Source organism: Corapipo altera, unplaced genomic scaffold, assembly GCF_003945725.1.
Source record: "Corapipo altera isolate COAL_440 unplaced genomic scaffold, ASM394572v1 271, whole genome shotgun sequence".
Taxonomy (NCBI): domain Eukaryota; kingdom Metazoa; phylum Chordata; class Aves; order Passeriformes; family Pipridae; genus Corapipo; species Corapipo altera.
In genome coordinates, this window is record NW_020884935.1 from 2598385 (window position 1) to 2620849 (window position 22465).

Consider the following 22465-nt stretch of genomic DNA (forward strand, 5'->3'; position numbering starts at 1 on the left):
GGCCTTGAGCACAGCGATGGCTTTTTGGGGTTTAAAGTCTTTAGTAATATCCTGCCATTTGTTTCTGATTATTTCTTTTTATACCCAGCGACGGGCGGAGGGGGGGAATAAAATGAGGCAGAGGGATGAGAACTGTGACATAAAGCAGGGACTGAGGGGTGAGGGACAGACTAAAATAGCCACCACAGGGAGGGGGGGTCCAACTCTCCTCCCAAAAACTGACCAGACAGGGGTTTTTTTTTGCAGTTCAAATGCCCTAAAATGATTCGTTTATAGTTTATCCAGCAGGAAGGAGAAATCAGGAAGCGCCACACGGCCAAGTGAAAAAAGGCCAAAAACTCTAATTGACCTGTTTTAGGAAAATATCTTTAATATTTATACCTCGAGCGCTGGGATGACAGTGCCAAGGAGAAATTTATAGCTCTCCAGGAAAAAAACCGAAACGTGCTTATCGAGCCAAATGAATTCCTGCCCCGTGGACCAGGAATCCTGAGGAGCAGTGGGTGTGCAGGGATGAGCCCATTAGCCCAGGAATATCAGTGTGAAGCCATTCCAGCCCTGACTGCCCCGTGCTGTTGTGTATATTTGCCAAACTTCCCGGGTAATCTTTAACCTTTCCCATGCCATATCAGCTGTCCCTCCATCCATTAGGACTAATGACCTTGCTCTCACATAAGCTGTTAGTCCTCATTAAGGAGTTATCAGGTAACAAGAGAAAACAGATGCAGCCTTTGCTAAATCACTTTACCGCTCCGGGATTAAAAGATATGGAGAAGGAATCAACCAAAGAAGTTATGAGGTGAGAAGGAGTTGGTTTATAATTTGATGTGAGACATGTGACAGACCAAATACATTTTAAATGAAATAGGTTAAAGTTTGCACTGTCCCAGCTCCTCTGTCACTGATGGGAACCTGCCAGTGAAGTTTGCTTATAAATAAAATTAAAATCCTTGATCCAGTTCCTTTTAAGCAACGATGCACATTGTGCAGACACACATATTATTTATAACTCACATCCACCCTATCTACTTAAAAACAGGATTGTTCACGTTCATTTAAATATAAAGAAATACATATATTTAATTAAAATAAATATATGCACTCATATCTCATTTAATTGAAGAATAACTGCAGCTTTAATTAGATGAAAATAATTAAAATGCATCATTCAGTGCTTTTTAGGCTCTTTTGTTCCAACAAATTCCTTGCATCCTTTTAGAGACAACACAATATATTGCTCCTGTTTCTCATAATAAATGCATTTTATATGATCTATTTGCTGTCAAATGAAAAATCTATAGAAAGCAGGAAGATATCAAGAAGATCTGCCTTGGGTGTCAGCACAGTTGAGCCTCACAGTCAGTGTGAACAAAGTGAACGTTCAATCAATTATAGATTCAAGTTCAAACTAAGTATTTGTGGAGCTCCACTTGAAGACAGAGTGAGGTGGGACACGGTGGGACCAAAGTTCTCCTCAACAAGACACAAGGGGAAAAGAAACAAGAATGTCTTTTCCTAATTCCCCTCCCTTGCTGCATCCAAAATGGATAAATATGGACAATTATAACAAAAAAAATTCACATTTGGATGCTTATCTCCAACCAAGCACCATTAGGTAATAATGGAATTTGTTCTGAAAGTTAATCTGCTTCCATCCTACTCCATCCAGCAGGAGTGAAAAGAAACTTTATCCCATAAGGAACAATATTTTCATTTTTCCAAACACATGAGTTTCTATCCTGACATTTCTATCTTGAGACATTTTCTATTCCCAGAAGTTTTCTGCCGGGTCAAATTATAGAAGTTATCAGAGTTTTTAGAATATGAACAGCCAGAAAAGCACCAAAGTGTGGAAAATCAGAGCTAGAGCTGGAAAAGATGTGTGTGTTTTCCTGCAGCAGCAGCAAGCAATGCTCCTGCAAGATGCTTTTAAGGAGAAACAGCAAAAAGCTCAATTTTAAAAATAAAATCCTCCTGGAAATCAAATGGGAAGATGACACAAAGGAATTCTTCATAGTGTCACCTGAATAACAAGAGTTCTGGCACCAGTAACAACCCACCCAAACAGGATCACAGTTTTGACCTTGGCATTCTGAGCCAAGAGGGACCTTCTGACTTGATTAGGGAGGGAATTCCTCGAGTGTAGGACACAGCAGGAGCTCCCAGGGAGGACAAAGCCACTGTCACCATCAGGACACGTCTCCTCAAAGGGAAAACCATGACAGTCAATATTCTGTGCTGCCACTGAGAGGATCTCAGAGACAACTCTCCCAAGTGGCCCTGCTGAAACCCCTCTTTGCTCTCAGCTTTCCCCCTCTTTTATAGGAAGGTCCTTTCACTTCCTTCAGGAAGAGACTGGAACCCAAACAGAGAAAAGACTGTAAGCCAAGAGAACCTGGCAAAACAAGAACTTTCATGGAACCACTTTGAACCAAAAGGGGGGAAAAAAAGGAGCTCCACTTCCCAAAGAGCTGCTGCCTCTGTTGATGAAAGCAAAGGGATGACAAACCACTGCAGGCTGACAGGACACGGCAGCAGGAGAGGTTCAGAAGTGATGGCTCACATAAGGATGGAGTAAAGCTGGTGGTGAGGCAATGACATGGACAGAGAGCACCAGATATCTGCCAGCAAGTCAGCACTGGAGTTATCAGAGACGAAAACTCGCTGGATAACAAGCCAGGGCTCAGTGAAATCACTAATAAATTAAACATTTCGGATTCGCAGTTGCGTTATTTGCGGGTAACAAATTAATACACTGAGGCTGAGACAGACTCAAGAGCCAAATGGTGCAAATATTTAAAAGTGTATCAGTATTAATCTTGTCTGTTACAGTAACAGTGAGGAGCACAAGCCATGTGCAAACACCAAGTAGTGCAGACACTGTGCCCTGGGGATTATCCCCTTTCCTGACTCTCACTGCGAGTTTATCTCCGTACAGAGGTGAACAATCTTTTCTTTCCTATGATTATAAACACATTTTATCTTCAGGATCTACTCACATGATGCAATAGCACTACTTCAGTGTGATAAATTCAGCTTAACATCGGAATTTCTGGATTATGCTCCCTGGCTAGTGCAGCTCAGCAGGGAAGGTCATCAGCTGCAGTGATCTGTTTTGGAGGATTTTACCACATCTGATCCAAACTGTGCCTGATCACACTAAGCCAGTCACTTCTTCAAACTTATCTCTGCTATAAAAAGAGATGTTCATGATACTGAGATTGAAGGAGTTTGGGGAGATTTCCCCCCACACCTTTTCTTTTTTTTTTCCACTCTGCTGATGGTGAAAGTAGACAGAGATGCAGCAAATCACAGCAGGAGAGGAGCAATTCCAGTTCCCCTCAACTATGTAAAAAACTGTGATTTTTCTCCTCCTCCAGCCACACTGGGATTGTGAGGGAATATGTTTGTTTTTGTGTTTTGTTTTTACATGAGCTGGCCTGCCCTGTGTCTCTCTTTGTGGCTTCTTCTAAGTGTTGTTTTCTCCAGTGACACTGAGCCTTCTGTCCTGTGCTGTCATTTCATGCCTATTATTAGGTTTGTTTTGTTGTGCATATCAGAAATGAAAAGGCTCGTGGTTACAGGGAAAGCTTCTAATCAGCACCGAGTTCACCAGGCAGTGCCAAAACTCACCCTGTGTGTGAGAAAAAGAAAGTACTTGGCAAAATGTTGGAGCTGAGGGGGAACAGTTAAACAAAAGTTGTGCATACTCTGTCCTGTTTAAGAGTTTTCCAAGCCATGGTCTTCCTTTGGTATTATGAAATCCCAGATACTTCTCTGAAAAAGGGGATATTATAACATTTGAACCAAGAAAATGAGGCAATGGGACCTATATGTAAACAGTCATTAATAAGCTCTAACCTTCAAAGAAGGTGATTAATTAGCTCCAGGACTGCACTGTCATCCTTCAGAGAGATTAAAATGCACAGTGTGAGTGTGATGGAGCCCAAGAAGCACCAAGCACTTGTAAAGTCACTTTTCAGGATGCTAAAAGACTAATAATTCAAAATGTTGATAAACTTGTACCATTAGGAGCAGCCATTCCACAAACCCATTTTCCTACGACTTCCTCCCTAATACGAAGAACTGCTTGCAATAAAGAAAACCCTTAAAAATCAGTTCAGGCCCGGGAATACTTTGTGGAACACTCTGTGGCTGCTCCCAGATCTGCAGGGTCGGGGAGCACAGGCACGGTGCTGATGCTTGCAGGGTTCTCCTGTCTGGGAAGGGAAGGGGGGTGATGACACACAGCCCAATTCAGCAGGGAAACCTAATAATTATGTTCCACGAGAAGCTCTCCCCGAGCAGATGATGGACTCACTTTGGCAGCACTAATGACTGTGGCAGTGTAAGACTGGATGTTGTCTCCACAGGCTCCACCACGGGATTGATGGCATCGGATCAGCTACGAGAAGAAAAGACAGCAACCAAGTAACTACTATTAAACTACACAAACCCATAAGCCATTACCAGAGCTCTTATTTATCATGTACAGTGGTGTGTTGTTTTTTTTTTTTTCCCCCTACAAATAGCAGAAAGCCCTGCTGAGACACTTAACCCCTTTTTATAATCTTCTGGGTGCCACCCAGACTGTCGCGTCCTCCCCTCCAGTTTTCAATTACCAGCTGAGTAGTCACTGAGAATTCATAAACTTTGAAATGGTGGGATTTTTGGTCTGGCAGCAATACCACAAATAAATTTAAATAAATATAATCAAAAGCTTTAGCCGTGTATATGTAACATTAAATATCAGACATTCTAAGAATCCGAGTGTGGCTTTTCCCCCCCCTCCTCTTTAGGAGCAAAGGAGATGACAAAGGAAAAAGAGCTGCTGGAAACTTTACATTTAATAGATTAAAGGAAATGTACACGGGGTTTGCTTTATATTGCCTTCCTGCAAAATTAATAAATCAAAACAAGACTCTTGTACCTGCCATCAGCCTACAAAAGGTTCTGCCTTTGAACCCTAAATAACAACAGAATCTGTGCTTCTGACCAAATAAAATTATAAAAAACTATAGGCATTTGTTGCTTGCACACAGAAAATGTTGCCTGTTTGAGCTAAAGAAAATTAAAAATCATTGTAAGATGGATTTGTTTCTACAGGTTTTTCTGCCTTAAGTATCTAAATAAAAACAGCTAAACTAGAGAGAAAAGGGAAGCCCACAGGGAATTTACCTGGGAACACACAAACCATTTAAATTCCCTTTGTGATGTAATTCTTTTGCAGATCAGCAACTTATATTTTGTCAGCAAGATGCAACTTTTTAAATCCCAGGCTGGTTGGTTAAGTTTTACAGCACCAGGCAGGCCTGGCATTGAGGGAAAGGCAGGCCTGGATTTGGGAAGGAATCAGTTGTGCTGGGAGAGGTGTAACAACAAATGCATTTCTCAAGTTCTGCCTCTGATAATTCCTGGCTCAGCTCTAGAAACAGTTATTCCACTCACACAGGTGGAAGGGAGAAAAAAAACTGCCTTGAAATAAAAAATAAGGCTTTAGAAGCTGAATTTAGACTTTTCAAACACTTTGAGCTTTAAATACATGATCACACCCCTGGCCCAGGGCTGGGTAAAAGGAGTGATAATTCCTTTGCTTGGGATCTATTTTCTTTGCCTCTAGAAACAAGAACAATTATTTAAACATTTTCTTTTTTTTTCCCCTGAAGCTTAATATTTTCAACAAAGATGTTCAAAAGTGAGTATTTTGATGCTATTTTCTGCATTGCTGTGTTGTTTCACACAAACTCACCGGCTCTTTCCAGACTCAGCCCCCCCCCAAAACAGAATTTAGGAACTGTTTTGCCTTCAGAAGTGTCTATAACTAAGTGCTTTAAACTTTTAAAGCACAAAAGGGGTTGGTTGTTGAGTTACCTCACTGAAAACACACATTGAGGGCTGTCTTCTCTGCTTACACATATTTATGCCTTCCAAGTTCATGGGCATAGTAAATATATGATAAATAAAAATACCTATTAGGTCTGTCATTTTAATGCAACTCCTCTTACAGACCTTCTTTTTTCACATACCTTTTTCCTGAGACTTTTTCTTTTCTTTTTTTTCCCCCCTACACATACAAAAATCTAGAATGAAACCCAGACGTATTTTTTGCAATTAAACCTTCCCTTACCTTATTTTCTGCATAAGCAAGCCAACGGCTTCCGAGGGCAATAGGATTCATGTTTGGCCCTGGACAAGGATAGCAGCCTGCAAAGTTGGAAAAGGGAACATTAAGAAATATCTTAATGACTTCTCACAAAGAATTCTATTTATTGCCAAGAAAACAAAAAAAGTCTAAACAAACCTCTTTGGGTTGCTAATATCACTCAGTGGATGCTTGCATTTTTGTTCCTCGAGATAAGGCTGTGGTTAGATGAGCTATTCTGAACATTTAATTATGTGTAAATAACCATTTCTCCTTATGTTTGCATTTTTAGTGCCATTTTGATACAGTGGGGTGAGGGGATATTGAAGTTTGACCTGACTGGTTCTGTATCTCCATGTTTTAATTCATTTTATTTGATTGCCATTTTTCTGCTGGTGAGCAGATTGCTCACTTCAAGCTCTTCTAGATTTTTTTGTTGTATGAAAGGGTGCAGTGTGCTTTGGGTTTGGTTTTAATAATTCTACACAGAAGCCTTTCAAAATGCTTTTGGTTTTGATTTTAACAATATTATATACAAGCCCTCAGCCTCTCACTGTACTTTTGCACACACTTAACTTTACACAGTGAGAGAATTTGTAATTCATTTAAAATCAGCGGCCACCTTTCCATTTTTCACCTGCTTTCCATTACCTTTACACTGTCATTAAAAACAGATATATACACAGAAAAAGATCAGAATAAAATAGAGAATTATCCCTGAGGATTAAAAGGTGAAAATACCAATATGAGAAAATAGCTGTGAATGAAAATACGGCAAGGTTTAAAATAAATCAGGCCCATGTGAAACGGTATTTAATGAATAAAGTTTAAAAAATACATGTTTTTAATGAAATTTTATAAATAAAATATTTTTATAAATAAAAATTTTAAAACTAATTTATATTTTAAAACCCCACGTTTTTACATTAAAAAAAGGGAGGAGAGAAAATGAGGGAAAGGAGACTATCAAGCAAGTGGTTAATCTCAGTTTTCAAGAGCCAATTTAGTAATCTAAATTCTCTCATGGATTGCCCAAGATTTGCTCACAATATTTAAAATCTTACAGACATGTGTGTGTGATTTAAAGGAGCCCTGGGCAGCTGGTCCTGTGTCACGTTTGAAGGAGCGCTGGGATCAGGGGAAAAACAGCATTTTAGGAGAACACACATAACACACAACTGTAAAATCCTAAAAAAAAAAAATTAAAAATACAACAGACACAGCCAGCTAAGCTTTTATTGCCCCAAAATCTCCTGTATCAGACTCTGACACTGCTCTGCCAGGCACAGGGAGAAAAGGCAAATTGACCTTCACAAACACTCCTGACTTTGTGAACAGGCCCCAAAAAAGCCCAGAGCGTTTGCTGAGGGGAGCAGGGCTTTTATAAGCAGAATGGCTTTATTTTCAGAGTTTGCAGAGTGGTGGCAAAGGTGTGTGGGAGGGCGTTATAACAGGTTTAAACTGACATTTGACAACACTTTGGGTTTGTTCCGCCGGGCCTGCGCAGGCCCCGCCGCCACCGCCGAGATAAACCAGCTCTGCATTTCATCTTTCAGAGCACAGCACTGAGGGCACTGCAAAATTTGAAAGATCATTTCAGAGGTCATAAAGGAAGGGAAGGAGAGAAAGCAGCAATTCATCCAATTAAACCCATCTCGGGTCGGGAAAAGCAAAAACCAAAGCGCGGATTTCGTGAGGCCTCATCGCCACCCTGATCTCAGGAAGGGAAACGGATTCTGAAGAGATGATGCCACAATTGTTATTGCCTTCCAGAAGGGCATAAAATGTGGGCAGCCAGAGCCTCTTAAGGAACAAAGCAAGCAAAAAAAAAAAAAGGCTGTAAATACAACCCTGGGTTGTAAACACAAACGTGTTCTTCCGATGACATTACAGATCAGGACCGCGAGGTTTTAATGCCGACTTCTGCCTCAGCAGCTCTGATCCGAGTCAGTAAAGGCATTCAGGTCCCCCACATCTTTTTGTCTTCCTTTTTACGGATAAAATATAGCACTAAAAGCTGCCAGATGATAACCCTCATCATGTAAATCTCTACAGTGACTTTAGAATCAGGGATTTGTGTTTCCCAAACTCTGCAATATCCTCACAGGAGAAAAACCAAAGGAGTCTCAGCAATTCAACTCACAGCAAAAAATGAGCCTTGCTTGGAAAAGGGAGCTGTTCTCAAATACTTCAGCGAACTGAAGTAAATGAAGAACTACAAAAAAGCATCCTTCCAATCAAAAATTGATCATGTAATAGAAGAGTTACTTGGGAAAGCTGGGACTGCCCTCCCCAAACCCACTGGTGGTGGTTTGTTCCATGAACTGGGCTCAGTCAATCAGACTCCACACACAAATCAGCCAGTTCTAAGAATAAACTCCACAGAGGTCAACAATTCAGCTCGGTCCTAAACTCTACTCTCCAACACGAAAAACAGCGAAAAAAAAGAGCTATTTCCTCCCTTTCTTTTCTTTGCAAGTCTCTGCATTTCGGAGAGCAAGCACGAGGGATAAACAAAGGGTTATACTTGATGGGAAGGAAAAGCAAACTGTTTTTCTGCTTTCCAAAAAAACAGCTGGAGTCAGCAGAACATCATCTCCAAGGCAAAGGAAAAGGCAGACACGGCGTGACCCACCGAGCTGGGCCATCCAACCCTCACCAGCCTCACTCTCTTAAAGATTAACTTCTATTTCTACTGGACTTCACAACAACAGAGGAAAAGGCCATTCCAAGCAGCAACAGCAGCAACTTTGGTGTGTTTACAATAGGAATGAATATAATGAGAATGCAGAACTAACTGTCAAGGAGACCAAAGTTTCCAAGTTTTAATGACAGCATGGAGAGGTCATCCAAGAAAGGATGGCTGAGGGAAAGTCCTTCCAAAAGTGCAGCAAACCAAGCAAGCACTAAAAAACATCTGAGCTTGGAGCAAGCTGTAGTGGGCCTATCACCCCCAAAATATAGGTAAAAACCTACTGGGAGTGACAAGGTTTTGAGCACATAGCCACTCTCTCCCTCTAAATGCATGTGAAAAAAAAAAGTAGAAAAATCGTAATTTGAAAATCAGAATGGAAGTGCAAGTTTTTCTGCTCATTTGATTCAGTTCCTACGGCCAAAAATTCCAACTAGGTAACACTGAGGAGCACAAAACAGGCTCCCTCCAAACAAGGACTTGGCTAAGAACACCCTGGTACCTCATATCCTGTGCCTTGGTCTTCCCATTTCCAAGACACACGTTGTACCTACACCAAAACAGTATCACAGATAAAATTCTTTAGTGCTACAGTTTCTTAGTTTCTTCCCTTTTTTGAATAACAAGGTTATAAAATGATCATCTGAAATTGGATTATTATGATTAATTGGATTCAAAGATGCTTCGAACATCTCTGCTGCTCTGCTCATTTTATATATTTGGTTTTACTGAGAATACAGGAATGTCAGAAGTTGCTTCCAGTTCTCCAAAGAGCTACATAAATATTTGCTTAGTGAGTGAGCAAAGAGAAGGTACATTTATCTTATATTATTTTTCAATTATTACCCTTGTGCTAATTATGAAAATCCCTTCCACCCTTTGGAAATTCATATCCATAAGCCAACAATAAACCAAATGGCATCTCTCAGGTCTGATGACCATGACACTGGGATGGGATACAATCAGCAAACACCAGGAATGCTGGGGAAGGCAGGCTCCAAAAGGAGGAACTCGTTTAAGCCAAAATTATCTGCTTTTAATCATCCAAGGGACTTGCTGGATATCACTAAAAATCAGTGAAGCAGTGACACTGTGTATTTTTAAATAAATAGCTCCAAGAACCCACTAAAGCTGTGCTGCTTCTCTAATAATCAATGTGTAACTCTTGCCTGGGCCTTACAAAACACACAGCACTCCACAGGAATGGAATTACACAACTACATCCTCAAGAACTGCACTCCAGAAAGCAGATCCATGAGGGGGAGCACAGACAGGGAATATCCAATAAATAACTGCTACAGTGATACTGTTGCAGCAAAAGTATTGTTTATTCCAAGGAAAACAAATCATAAAAGTTGTTTTATCTAATATTTTTTGTTGGGTTGTTTTTTGGTTTTGTTGTTTTGGTTTTGGTTCTTTTTTAGCAAATCAATTTTTTTGTTTGTTTATAAACTGTATAAAGTAATATTGTTTATAAATTCCTCTGGGTCCCTCCTAGATGAAAGGCCCCGTGTAAATGTTATTCCTCTCATGCTGTCACATACTTTCCAAAACTCTTCTATTGTTCTTGTACTTCCTTCTGTTCAAGCATCACCCATAAAATGGGTGGGAGAAGGAGATGAGCTTTAAGGTCCCTTCCAACCCATTCCATGATTTTGTGCTGTCCTGGAGCAGAAGAACTGAATTCCCTCACACAGGATTGTGGAAGTACCACAGATTTTTTTTTTTAAATTATCATCATTATTATTAGCATTATTACCATTACTAGCATTATTATAGTTATTATTGTTGCTATTACTATTATTTTCACTACAGAGATATTTTTACTATTTCCCTGTCCTCTCTATCAGGACAGTTTTAAGCATCTGGACTTTGATGATCCCACTGTGACCCTTCCTGCTCAGGATATTCTATGATTTTACTGTTACTCTAAAGGTCCAAGACCAACCCCAGAGCTTTTACCAAAAATACCCTTAATGTTCCTTAGGCCTGGCTGTTTAATTTAGCACAAATTTGCCTGATTTCAGGACAATGTTTAATCTCAGGTTCTCTTTTTTTTGTTCAGAGACTTGGACAGTGATAAATAACAACATTAGCACTGAGGTTGCTGTTCCTGGGCAGGACAATGTGAGTGAGATGGCTTTGTTTGGCCTTTAACATTAAGGATTTGGGTGCTTTAGATAAAAATAACTTGTCTAGAAACAAACAGCACTTTCTGTTTTACATGTAATTTTTACAACTGTCAAAGCCAGGAGATGTGACAGATTCACATCTCGGGGACTTGCTGCAGTTTTTGTGTTGTATTTCTATTTTCCTGCAACGTAGCAAAACCTCCTGTGAGCAGCCAAGCCATTTGTTTCCATAAATCTGCCCTAAAAAACCCCTTCAGAAAGTCTTTCAGCATCATCCTGGAATGGTGAGACACCAGTTCCCACAGCCAGGAAGAAACACTCTTACAAATAAAACGCTGTTAAAAAGTAAAAGCAAGATCAAATCAACATTTCTCAGGCAAGGGACATAAAAATGACATGAAGGGTTATGTGTTCATATATATGAGTGTGCATAAAGATAAAAAGTGTTTAAATTCACAGGGACACACTCGGCTCCTCTTCACTGATCAAGAAAATACTGTGACTCAGGAGCTGTTCCCCACCTGCCTCCAGGACTTTCCATCTCCCTCCCCAGACACAGGAATCCTGGCAATGATTATCCCAATTATTCTGTGTGGGATAACCAGGATAAATGCCACTCACTGGGCACAGCTGAGGAGGGAAATGTACACTCAGAACTTCCTCAAGAACGTGACTCTTCAGCCATTAAACCTTTTCATAAGACGTCCAGTGTTTTTCACTTCAAAGCAAAGAGCTCCAACTGCTCCCTGGGAGCCCTTCAGGGAAAGGAATTCTACCAGAAATGCCCCAAAAAGATGATTTCCTGACAAACTGAAACCACCCAGTGTGAATGTCAGTGCAAACAGCAACACCAAGTCCAAATTAGAGCATCCAACACCCTTTTGTTTGGGGTTTTTCCCTTCCTTGGAGAGGTGCATCCAACATCCACCCAATAACTTTAGGCCTGTGGTTGGGTGAGCCTTTGGAGACCTTTCCACACAGTGAAATACTCTGACTAAAATCTGGAAAATGACCTCTCAGGGCTCTAAGCAGCATCAATAGAAATGTGGTGCCAGCTAATGGCTGCAATAACTGTCTCCATCCCTGGGGAATGATGGATGGAGGATTTATCAATATGAGGAGTGGAAGGGCAGGAGAACCTGAGCAGGCTCTTGTTATCAGCCCCAGAGATGATGCCACATGCATGATGTTATCAGTGCTCATCTTTAGCCAGGGCCCAGGGGGTGGGAAGGATATTCTTCACAGAGAAGAAAGTATCCATCATAACCATCAGCGCTCACTCAGTAAGCAGTTTTGGAGATGGGTTGAGGGAGCACTGATGGAATAGAAATCAATGAAATTCAGCTTTTCTGCAGCTATTGTTCAGAGCAAAGGAGGGGGGAGGAAGCCTCTACATCACTCTGGTTTCTGATCATGTGCAGAGTTCAAAAAGGCTCCGAAACGAGCCACAATAAAACCCTTAATTATTAAAAAAAAATCTATTTTAAATCCACACCTTGACACTCACAACTAGGAAAGGCAACACTTTCTGATCATAAGCATCAAATTAATTTCTTTTTTAGTTTGGCCACGTGAGCACTTAAACCAGGGCAGGATGTGAGGTTACTGCTTGGCTTTATCCTCCCCTTGGAGCAAGGCCTTTCCTAGGGAAAAGGAGCTGGGAGAACAGTGGTGGATGGAAGTCAGTGCCACAGGCTCTCTGCAGACCCATGCTCTGCCTTCCCATTTAAAAATCACAACACCCCACAGGGTAGATTATGGGATATCCTGGTCATTTTTCCACAATGGCTCCAGTATGTTTTCCCTCCACCTTTAAGCACCTGCCTTAAATCCCCTCAGCCAAGGCTGGAGCACCTGTACCCCGAGGTTCTGTTACAAAAGGCACAAATAAAACCTGCTGGATCTCAGCCAGCCCGGTCAAATCAGCTCATTTCCATCTAATCCCATGCAGAGGGGAAAAGAAAGGTTAGTACTATGTCAAATTTGCTCCAGAAAAAAGCAGGAAATGCAGGAGCTAAACATTCCAACGGCAGCACGAACTCGCCCGTGTTCTACATCCTGAATATTTTATGGTGTATTTATTGTAACAATATATTAAGCTACACATTCAACCACAAAAAAAAACCCCCAAAAAACAGAAAGACAAACACTCCTCACGTGCAAGGCAGCTGCATTAGCATTTCTGAGGGACTTCAGAATTCCTGACACTGCTTTTAATTGTACCTTCTGCAGTTGATTTCTATGTGTAGCCAACAAAATGGGCCAGAGCTTCTGCTGGATGTTTGCCTTTGAGCTGCCTCAGGGAGGTTCCAAGGCTCCCACACCATGGGGTTGGTTCTGATGGAAGATGTGATTTCCACATCACAACCAAACCAGCTTGAAAAATAAGATTTTTTTTTTTCCTACATTGGCTTAAATGGTAAAAAAAAAAAAAAGTCTTCAGAGAGCCAGTGATCCTCATTAATATTTTTGACCTTTTAGGACCAAAAGCAGTCAAATATCACAGCTGAGAATCCTCTTCATGCTGAGGAATTCCCTGGGCAGGCGGTGACATTGTCACAGCCACTGTCCAGCTGAGGTGACCAGGGTGACTCCAGATGCTCCTCAGGCTGTCCTGAGGAGCAGGGATGCTCCAAGAATAGCAACAAAGAGTTTAAAAGACCTTTTCCTGAGCTTCCTATTCGGGGATTTTTACTTTTTCAATTTAAACTGGCACTGTCTTGCAATAATTTTTTTTTTTTTAAAAAGGCAGCAAGAGAGCCCAGTTGTGGCCAGTTGGCTGCCTCCCAAAAATCCCTGCAGCTCATTTACATCCCATTCCAAGCCCAGCACAGTAACTTAAGCCTTTAAAGCTCCACTCTCAGGTGGAGGAGATTTCAGCACATGAAATGGGGAAAGCTCAGACAAAAGCTTTGCTGCAGCCCCGGCGTGTCGGGGCACGACACCCACCCTGGGAAACCAGGGAGCTGCAGAACCCTGGGCACAGCTCCCAGAAACCCAGTTATCCAGGGAAAAAGCACCTGGATTTGCCCACTCACTGGGGCACAGGCCACTGTCGAGCTGAGAGGGGCTGGGATGGTCCAAAACACCCCAAAAACGAGGGTGTTCCTAATCAAATTTGGGACCCCAGGAATGTAACAGTTAGAGAAAATCTTGAGTTTCTCATATTAAAAATGCAGCACAGCTTGAGAAATGAACTGTGATTAGTGACAGCTCAGGAGGTTGGGATTTTTCAACTCATTTGCTCCTTATCTCCCAAAGTTTTATTTTGTCCTCTAAGTTCCACTGCTGTTCCATTAAAAATGCACTGCAAATCAAAGTCAGGGTAAGGAATAGGATTACCCTGTTCCTCAAAATACAGGTCAGTGAATTAATGTCTGAAAACAACTGCAGTATCTTTAAAAAAAAAAAAAATCCACAACAAAGTAACTGGAACGAAAAAAGCATCAAAATTCTCAAAATACACATTTTACTGAGGGTTGTTTTTTTTTTTACTTTGGATTCAAAATAAAGCAAGGCTGGTACCCTAATTCTCATTCCAAGAGGAGTAAGGAATAGAAGGACACAAATAAGTCTTTCCCCACTTGGTTCCTGTCACTGAACCCCAGCAGATTTCCAGGATCTTCCATCCATGGATAGGAAGAACCTGACACCTATTGGCAACTTTAATATTACTGCAGAAAGTTGCTTTCCCTCAAACCATCCCAAGAAGCAGCTTCTCCCAATGAGATTTTCCTATAAATACACAGATAACACAAAAGATAATTTAGAACTTTTCCAATTGTGACGAAAAATACATCCAGAAAAATTCACACTCTCCTTTGGAATAATAAAACTCCGACCTTTCCAAATAAATCATGAGCTGCTGGAGCTTTGGGGCCTGGTAAAATAAGGACACATCAAAAAAACAAACAAACAATGTACCTGGGGCTAAAGAACAACCAAAAATGAACAGTGGGCAGATCACTGTGGATGTGGTTTTAATTGCTGCTTATGTGGATGATCTGAAATTCCAGTCCTGAGGCTTTTACATGTATTTGTACAGAATGAACAAAAGAATTCTTCAAGTGCTTCTGGATGTCAACGTGCTAAATTGATAATTAATAATTCACAACAGCAAGAAATTAGTCACAGCAATAATAAATATAGAAAGGAGATGAGGATTCAAGGAGTAACACATTTTGGGGGCTTCTGGAGCAGGAGATTTCCTGAAACTCCAAAGGAAGACACGGAGACCTGCCTTGAGGATTCAGAAACAAAACAAAGCACAGAATAACCAGTTTTCTTTTTTTTAGAAAAAAAAAAAAGAAAGAAAGTTTTGGTGGTTTTTTTTTACATACTGGTAACGAAGAACTTTTTGGTGAAGGTGCAGCTGTCAAAGGCAGCGATTTTCTCCTGCAGGACCACGACCAGGATCCTGCAAACACAGAAAGGGGAACACGTGCTGCAGGCATTAAATGCATGGGCTTAAAGATTCAATATCTAAATGTAATTATTTCAAAAGCATCGATGGAAACTCTGCAGTGATGAAGTGCCACGTTACCCACCCCTGGCAGTTATTGAGGGTTCTCTCCCCTCCCGACCACACGACCTTCACTTCAGGAAGCACAACACATCTGATGCCCAGCAACACATTTATGATCTGCCTCCTGCAGTAAAAGCTCCATTAAAAACAAAGGATGGGATTGAAAAAAAAAACAAAACAACAAAACCTGAATTACTTTCACTGACTCGAATAACAATCAAATCAACGACGGGCAGAACAGGAGCTAAATTTGAAATAATCCCATTGCCCATCTCACTGCAAAGTTATTAAACCATTTCATTTACTAAGAGCAGGGAAGGGTTTAATACCAAGAACATCAGCACACAAACACAGCTGAGAGAAGCAGAACTTGTGTCAATAAGCAAAATTACAGGTGTATGTTTATGTATTTGCTTGTACATGACACACTTTTATTGTAAAATCACCTCATTACCTGAACTAAAGAGCAAAATCCCCATGTAACCAAGCAGGAAACACTTTGCTGCCTAAAAAATTGAGGCCAAAGACGCAGATGTGGAAGCTTTATAACCAGGATACACCTTCTGCCACACTGAGAACTTCCCCAAAGCAAGTTTTTTAACTCTTGTATGACAGGCTGGAATAAACCACGTCTTACTCTTGCTTATTTGTATTATCCACCTGCCTTGGTGAAGGACCATCAGTTCTGGCAGCAAAGGGGTATTTCCAAAGGAAAGCAGGAATTTCTTCCCTCAGTGCCCTCCCTTTAAGCCAGGGATATGATTGCACCACGTCCAGGGGGACCTGAGGACAGGCAGGGACCAACCCAGGAGCGAGAGGAGCACCAACGTCAGCACCACGGGCTGGGAGCAGAGTCCCTGCCCCAAATCCTCCCACCAGCAGTGCCAAGGGATCAGCCAGATCCTCCCACAGGGATCCTGGGACTCCTCTTCTGCCTTAAAAACCACAAGGGGGTTCAGTTTTGTGCGTGTCTGGCAGAGATGTGAATATTTAAAATTAACTCAGAAAGAACCGAACTCGTGATTCCGTGGGCACGAGAGATTCTGTCTGAGCTCTGGGATCCTCAGCCTGTTTTCTCCCCATCCCAACTGAGAGATGCAGCTTTAATATTTGACTCACTGGAACATCATTCCCTGTAAACCACAGGCTGCACACCAGGAATGCTTTGTGCAGGAAGGTAGAGTCTGACACAACAAGGGAGCCCAAAGGAGAGGGACATAAACTCTTTAGTGCTGGTTAAACTCTCCATGATCCCATTTCTCCAGCTGTAGGTGGATGATCAAGGATTTCAATGATTCCTGTTCACCCTGAAAGGAGCTTAAATTATTTCAGATGCAAAATGGTCTGAGTTCCTTAAACAAAAGCCATTGGGGAAGCACATTGGGAGATCCCAGCTGAAATATTCCTTGAGAAATGCAGAACCAAAGCTGTGTTTGCAGGAAAGACAGAATAATTGTATTTATTATTGAAATTTTCCATGCCCTAACACAGAAGCAATGCAGAATAACCCCCTCCTTACCTCTTGTTGCAGTGGAGGTCATAAATGGGAGTTTTGAACTGGATGGACTTGACCATCTCTCCTGTTCTCAGGGAATACAGATCCACACAGCAGTAGGGAGGGCTGGTGCTGAAAGGAATTTAAAAAAAAGAGATTTTAATGGAAATAAGGATATTTTAAAATTTGCTTTTTAATTATTTCAGCCTCCTTATATTGCTGAGCACGCTGAAGGAAAAAATCACAGAGTCTTTAAACTTGGAAAAGACCTCCAAGACCATCAAGTCCAATCCTTGACCCAAGGTTGGACTCGTAATTCCAGCAATCCAAGGAGAAATGCTGGAGAACAAAGGGTCAATATAAGCCTTCTACAGAGGGAAGGTCTATTGAAAACTGAATTATGATCTCCACAATGGTCATGAACCTTTATTGTGCAATCACTGATCAAACACATGATTTTTCCTACCACGAGGAAGACTTTGAAACAGCAGCAAAATACAAGCCAGGAAATTTTAGACAACATTCCAGTCAAAAACTACTCCAGAGAGCAACACTGTCCTCCAGGGAGGAATTCCTTCACCCACATGGTTTGGTTTGATAGGGGCACATCACCCAGAACTCACATCACATCTCTGACGGCCTCGTCTCTTGAGCCACACAGATCTTTTCAACTGCTCTGCGTCACTTTTATCATTTCAATATAAATAAAACCCTCTCCAGGCCATTTCTTAATAAAAAGGCTGAGTGGGAGAAAGTGCTGAGTGCTCTGATAGGGCCGGGGAAGGCAGTGGTGGAAACCATTTTCCAGGCTGAGCAGAGGCTTTGATGTGGCAGCTCCGTTCCACAACACCTTCTTCCCCCTCCAGGAACACATTAAAATGTTGGCTCCTCCTGGGTCAAGGAACAGGAGGGAGCACGAGCTGCCAGCTGTGCAAACATCTCCTGAGCATTGGTAAAAAGAGGGTGTTTCCCCCTTGCCCAGATCTGCTTTATTTTACAGAGTTTAACACGATTCCTGCCACGACACCCTCAGAGCTGCCCGAGAACGTCCAGGAGGGCTGGGGCACAAATGCCAACTGTTTGTGCCTCCAGATAATGAACTGGTTCATCCAGCAATGGGTGACACCCAGGACATGCACAGAAACACAACTGGCACAGAAATAACAGGAAAAAAATAAGTCTTGACATTTTGCCTACTTCAGTTCTTCCCAAAATATACATTTTTCTAGGCACATACCCGGGCTAAGGACTAGAGGGTGCTATTTATTACTTCCAGCATTTCAAAGGCTCTTCAAAAAACACTTTTAAAACAGTGAAACAGTCTAATCCCAATACATTAAGGTTCATTGCTGCTTGAAAACACAAAAACCTTCTTTAATTAAAGTAATTTGTTACCCACAGCAAATAGTGATGTTGCTAGAAGGGCACACAGACCCTGATTTCAAATCAGGAATCACCAAAGTTGATACAGATAGAATTCTCTCAGTAGAATTGATAAAATCACTATTTCCACACCAGCCTGTGCTGAACAGTTCTATTTTTCCAAGTTGTGGGTGACAATCCTGTCGCTCAAATGACAATAATAATTATTATTATTTTGTCACACCTTTCCTTTGGCTGACCATGGTAAGACCCTCCTACCAGTGGTTTTTTCAACCACACTGGGTAAAACCCAGTAACAGAGTTCAAGTGCCAACAACCAAGTATTATCATGGAATCACAGAATTCCAGAAGGGGTTGGGTTGGAAGGGCTTTAAAAGCTCATCCAGTTCCACCCCCTGCCACAGGCAGAGATACCTCCCACAGATCAGGGTGCTCCAAACCCTGTCCAAACTGGCCTGGGACATGAAGTATGGACAGGTCAGCACTCTGAAAGGGAAGAAAAGCAAAACAAAACCAGAGGACAGAGTTAGTTAATTGTATATTGGGAAAAACCCAGCCTGAACCTTTCTACTGGGAAGGTGAAGCACGATTTGATTGTGATCTTTGGAGTAATATTATTAATATGTTGAGGCCACAAAGGCAATGCTGTTCTCCTCAAGGGCCCTGAAAGTTTGCTCAGATTAACAGATTTCAAGACCAGAAGGACCATCTTCTCTTTCCAGGCCACGCACAGAACGTCCCAGAAGCTCAAAGAAATGATTCTTTACCAAGCAACCCAATCTTGTCTGAAAAGACTTTGACCAACAATGGGGCCTCTATTTTTATGGTGAGTTGTTCCAACATTTAGATCGTTTCATTTTTATGAAATCACTTCTCAGTGCAAGACAGAATTTATACATATTCTGCTTTTTGGCCTCTGTGTCTCTGTCAACAACACAGAAAAGCTCATTGCATTCACTTATCTTTTGTGTAAGTCACTAATAACCCAGAGCAATCCAGGCAATAACTAATAGAGTGAAAAGGACTTTTAAGCCTGAAGTTGTAAGGTTTGTTTTCCAGCCCTAGTCCTCTGAGCCCTCATCAGTACTGCAATTCTCAACTTCTTTCTGAAGGATGCACACCAGAATGAAAACTTAAAAAAAAAAAAAAAAAAAGAAAATTCAACTATTCATTCCTTAAACACCACTGCAGAAAAAGCTTTCACTGAGACTTTCATTATCTAATGGGCTCTCTACATCCCACCCTTGCACAATAAAAGCTTGAAAACACTCTGTAAGTAATTTTCTAATTCATGGTACTTAACAGATTCATTCCAAACCAGGAAAAGCAGGGGAAGATTTTTGAGAAAGTGCCACTTCCCTCAAAATGTATGTGCACCAGAGAAATACAAAGCAGCAGAGACATTTTAAGTGCACCACAAATTTGCAGAAAAGCATGGGAACACTTATTTCTAAATAAGAAAAACCTGTACCAACCTTAGACACATGTTACTAAAATCTAATCCTTTAAATACAAGGCAGGGAATTATTTGATACAGCACTAAAATATTTGTGCTAAACACCAAGAGACACAAACATCACTGTTGCATCTCCCTCAAACTTTCTGATCAACTCTGTCAGCCCAAGAAAAAAAGTTCCACTTTATCCTTTACTTCACCATTTTCATCATCTCACGGGCACATAACAGAGAGGTTTGTGCACATATTGGTGTTATTGCAACAGATACCACAAGGACAGGACCAGCAGCTCACAGAGACAGTAAAAGGGGAATCCTTGTAGATATTAAAACACTTGGAAACCCCCAAATCACTCTTGTTCTGGCAGCTCTTCCCACTCCGGCATTCCCAGCAGTCGTGTTCTCTGCCCGTAACATTCCTCACTCTCATCATCAGAAGAGACTTTGAGGGGGTTGTTTTGGGTTTGTTATTAAATTTCCAGCTGCCTGGAGCTGCTCACAGCCCCTCAGCAGCCCATCCCCACCCATGGAGCTGCTCACAGCCCCCCAGCAGCCCATCCCCATCCCGCGGCATTCCCGGCGCCGGAGCGGGAAACGCAGCACGAGCTGCCTTTTCAGCTGCGGCCTTTGCAGGGAGACCCGAGTGTGACACACTTTCCACTCCACTGAGACGTGCCACATGTTCCCAAACAGAGCTGTCCCATCACATTCCCAGTGAGTTAATCCAGGGAGATCAGCGGCGTCTCCAGAGATTCGTTTCCCTACAAGGTTCACTTGGCCGTGGCCATCGCGGAGGGGAAGCGCAGCTGGAGCTCCACTTGCAGATCACAATCATTTCTTCTGGTATATTCTGGAGGAGACTTTGCTTGTGTGAAACCAAACAGTGCTTTTATACCCAATTTACAAACCTGCACTGGCTGCCTTTGGTCATTCTACAAACATACACAAAACTGGAGAGATTTCTGTAAACATTTGAGAGCACAGATTAACTTCAGAGCAGAACCCAGCTGCATTTATCACACCTCTACCAAAGGTTAACATTTCTATGATCAGCTGCATGATTTCTATGATTAAGCTACAATCTGGCAGATGTTTCCTCCAAAACCACAAAATTAAGTAAATTTAAAGAGTCGTCTTGCCCTTCTTTACTGTCAAAGTAGAATTCACCACTGAAATAAATGCAATGAATGAAATGAAGTCATTTGTACTGCCAAAACAGCCACAAAGACCTTCAAGATCATCCAAGATGGCCCAAAACCAACAGTGTAGCAATCTTTGCAGATCAACAGCCAGATGTCACAGCTTAATAGGAAAAGATCAGAATTTTGGGGGCACAACTCTGAGGGCAAACTGAGGGTGGAAACATCTTCAGCTCCAGCCAAATCTCACCAAGCAGAGAATCCTGTGGAGCCACAACCAGGCCCTGACTTCCAACACTCCAAATTAACACCAAAGCTTTTTTTTTTGCTCTATTTTGGGGCACTTTAATGGACAGTATTTTCTCATCAGAAGACAGGACAGGTAATACAGACGGCAGCTGATTAACACAGCACATCTCCAATTAATTGTGTGTATTTGAGGCCCGTTCCTCTGCAGCCCATGAACACTGAAGGCTTCTCTGTGGGGGAATACTCAACAACCAGCACTGAAAAGGCTTCACCTGCTACTGTTAACACGGCAAAAAGCACTCTGAGGGACCAAACATCCCATCCTGTCGGTTCTTGTAACAGATTTCTCTGGGTTTTCAGGTTTGCTTTTGCCTTCCTGTGCTTTCCCCCTGTGATTCACGGGGCTGACAGGCCCGTTGGCATCTCCTGCCCTCACCTGCCATCGCCCCCAACAAAGGCCGCGCTAAGCCGGCGGCTCCACAGCGCCGTCCCAAACCCCGCACCAACCACTTTGGGGATTCAACATTAAGCACAAAACCCTTGCCCCGACCTGTTCCATCTAAAATATGTTTGCCCTTGGTGTCCTTAACGGCCCAGGGAACTCCTGGGGTTGTGCAACACTTCATCACCTCGGAATTAAGCGGCCTCTGCCTCGGGTTGCAGGAGAGGGATCATGAGAAGGGATCTGTCAGCTGCTGAGGGCTCTGCTAAACCTTAATTGTTCCGATGCTAGTATATGGCTCAAATTACAACTCTGGAGTAGCTTGAAAACAATCCCATCTCCGAGAAATAATGAGAGGGTTTTAGGGTGCGTACGAACCGAAGCTGAGCAGGAATGAGCTCAGATCTGATGGGTGAAGCATAAAAGTGCCGTGAACAACAAAGCTCTGAGGTTCTGGTCACACCAGGTAGGTCCAATTTTCCCCAAGTGCCCATTAATTACACGTTCTTATGTCTTGCTTTGCTTTATGACTCCACACAGACCCTGTTCGACAGAATTCTCACCGTAAATGAACTCGCCGAAAGCTCTGACATTATGAAATGATACCTGAATATAATTCCTCTGAACACAGAGCCCCATGGGCAGCAAAAGGAATCTCCTGCTTTTCCTTAAACTGCTCCTAAAGCTGAAATCCTCCACAAATCGCTTAACACCAAAGAAAGCATTAGTTTGTGTTGCAGCCTTTCTCTCGGTGAAGCCACATCCTTTCCTGGAGAACTTTTCATTAAATTTGGAGTAATTTAATAGTTAA

The 22465-nt window shown here is 42.0% G+C and overlaps 1 protein-coding gene across 11 annotated transcripts in view; it reads right to left on the reverse strand.

Moving 5' to 3' along the window:
* Positions 1 to 22465, reverse strand: part of BCAS3 (BCAS3, microtubule associated cell migration factor) — a 317160-nt gene that overhangs the window by 263771 nt on the left and 30924 nt on the right. For all 11 annotated transcript variants that reach the window (XM_027660195.1, XM_027660193.1, XM_027660194.1 and 8 more), the window contains 4 exons: positions 17011 to 17118; positions 15307 to 15383; positions 6128 to 6204; positions 4322 to 4405 (listed from right to left, as the gene is read on the reverse strand). In XM_027660195.1, coding sequence (XP_027515996.1) covers positions 4322 to 4405; positions 6128 to 6204; positions 15307 to 15383; positions 17011 to 17118 — 346 coding nt within the window. The remainder of the gene's footprint in view (positions 1 to 4321; positions 4406 to 6127; positions 6205 to 15306; positions 15384 to 17010; positions 17119 to 22465) is intronic.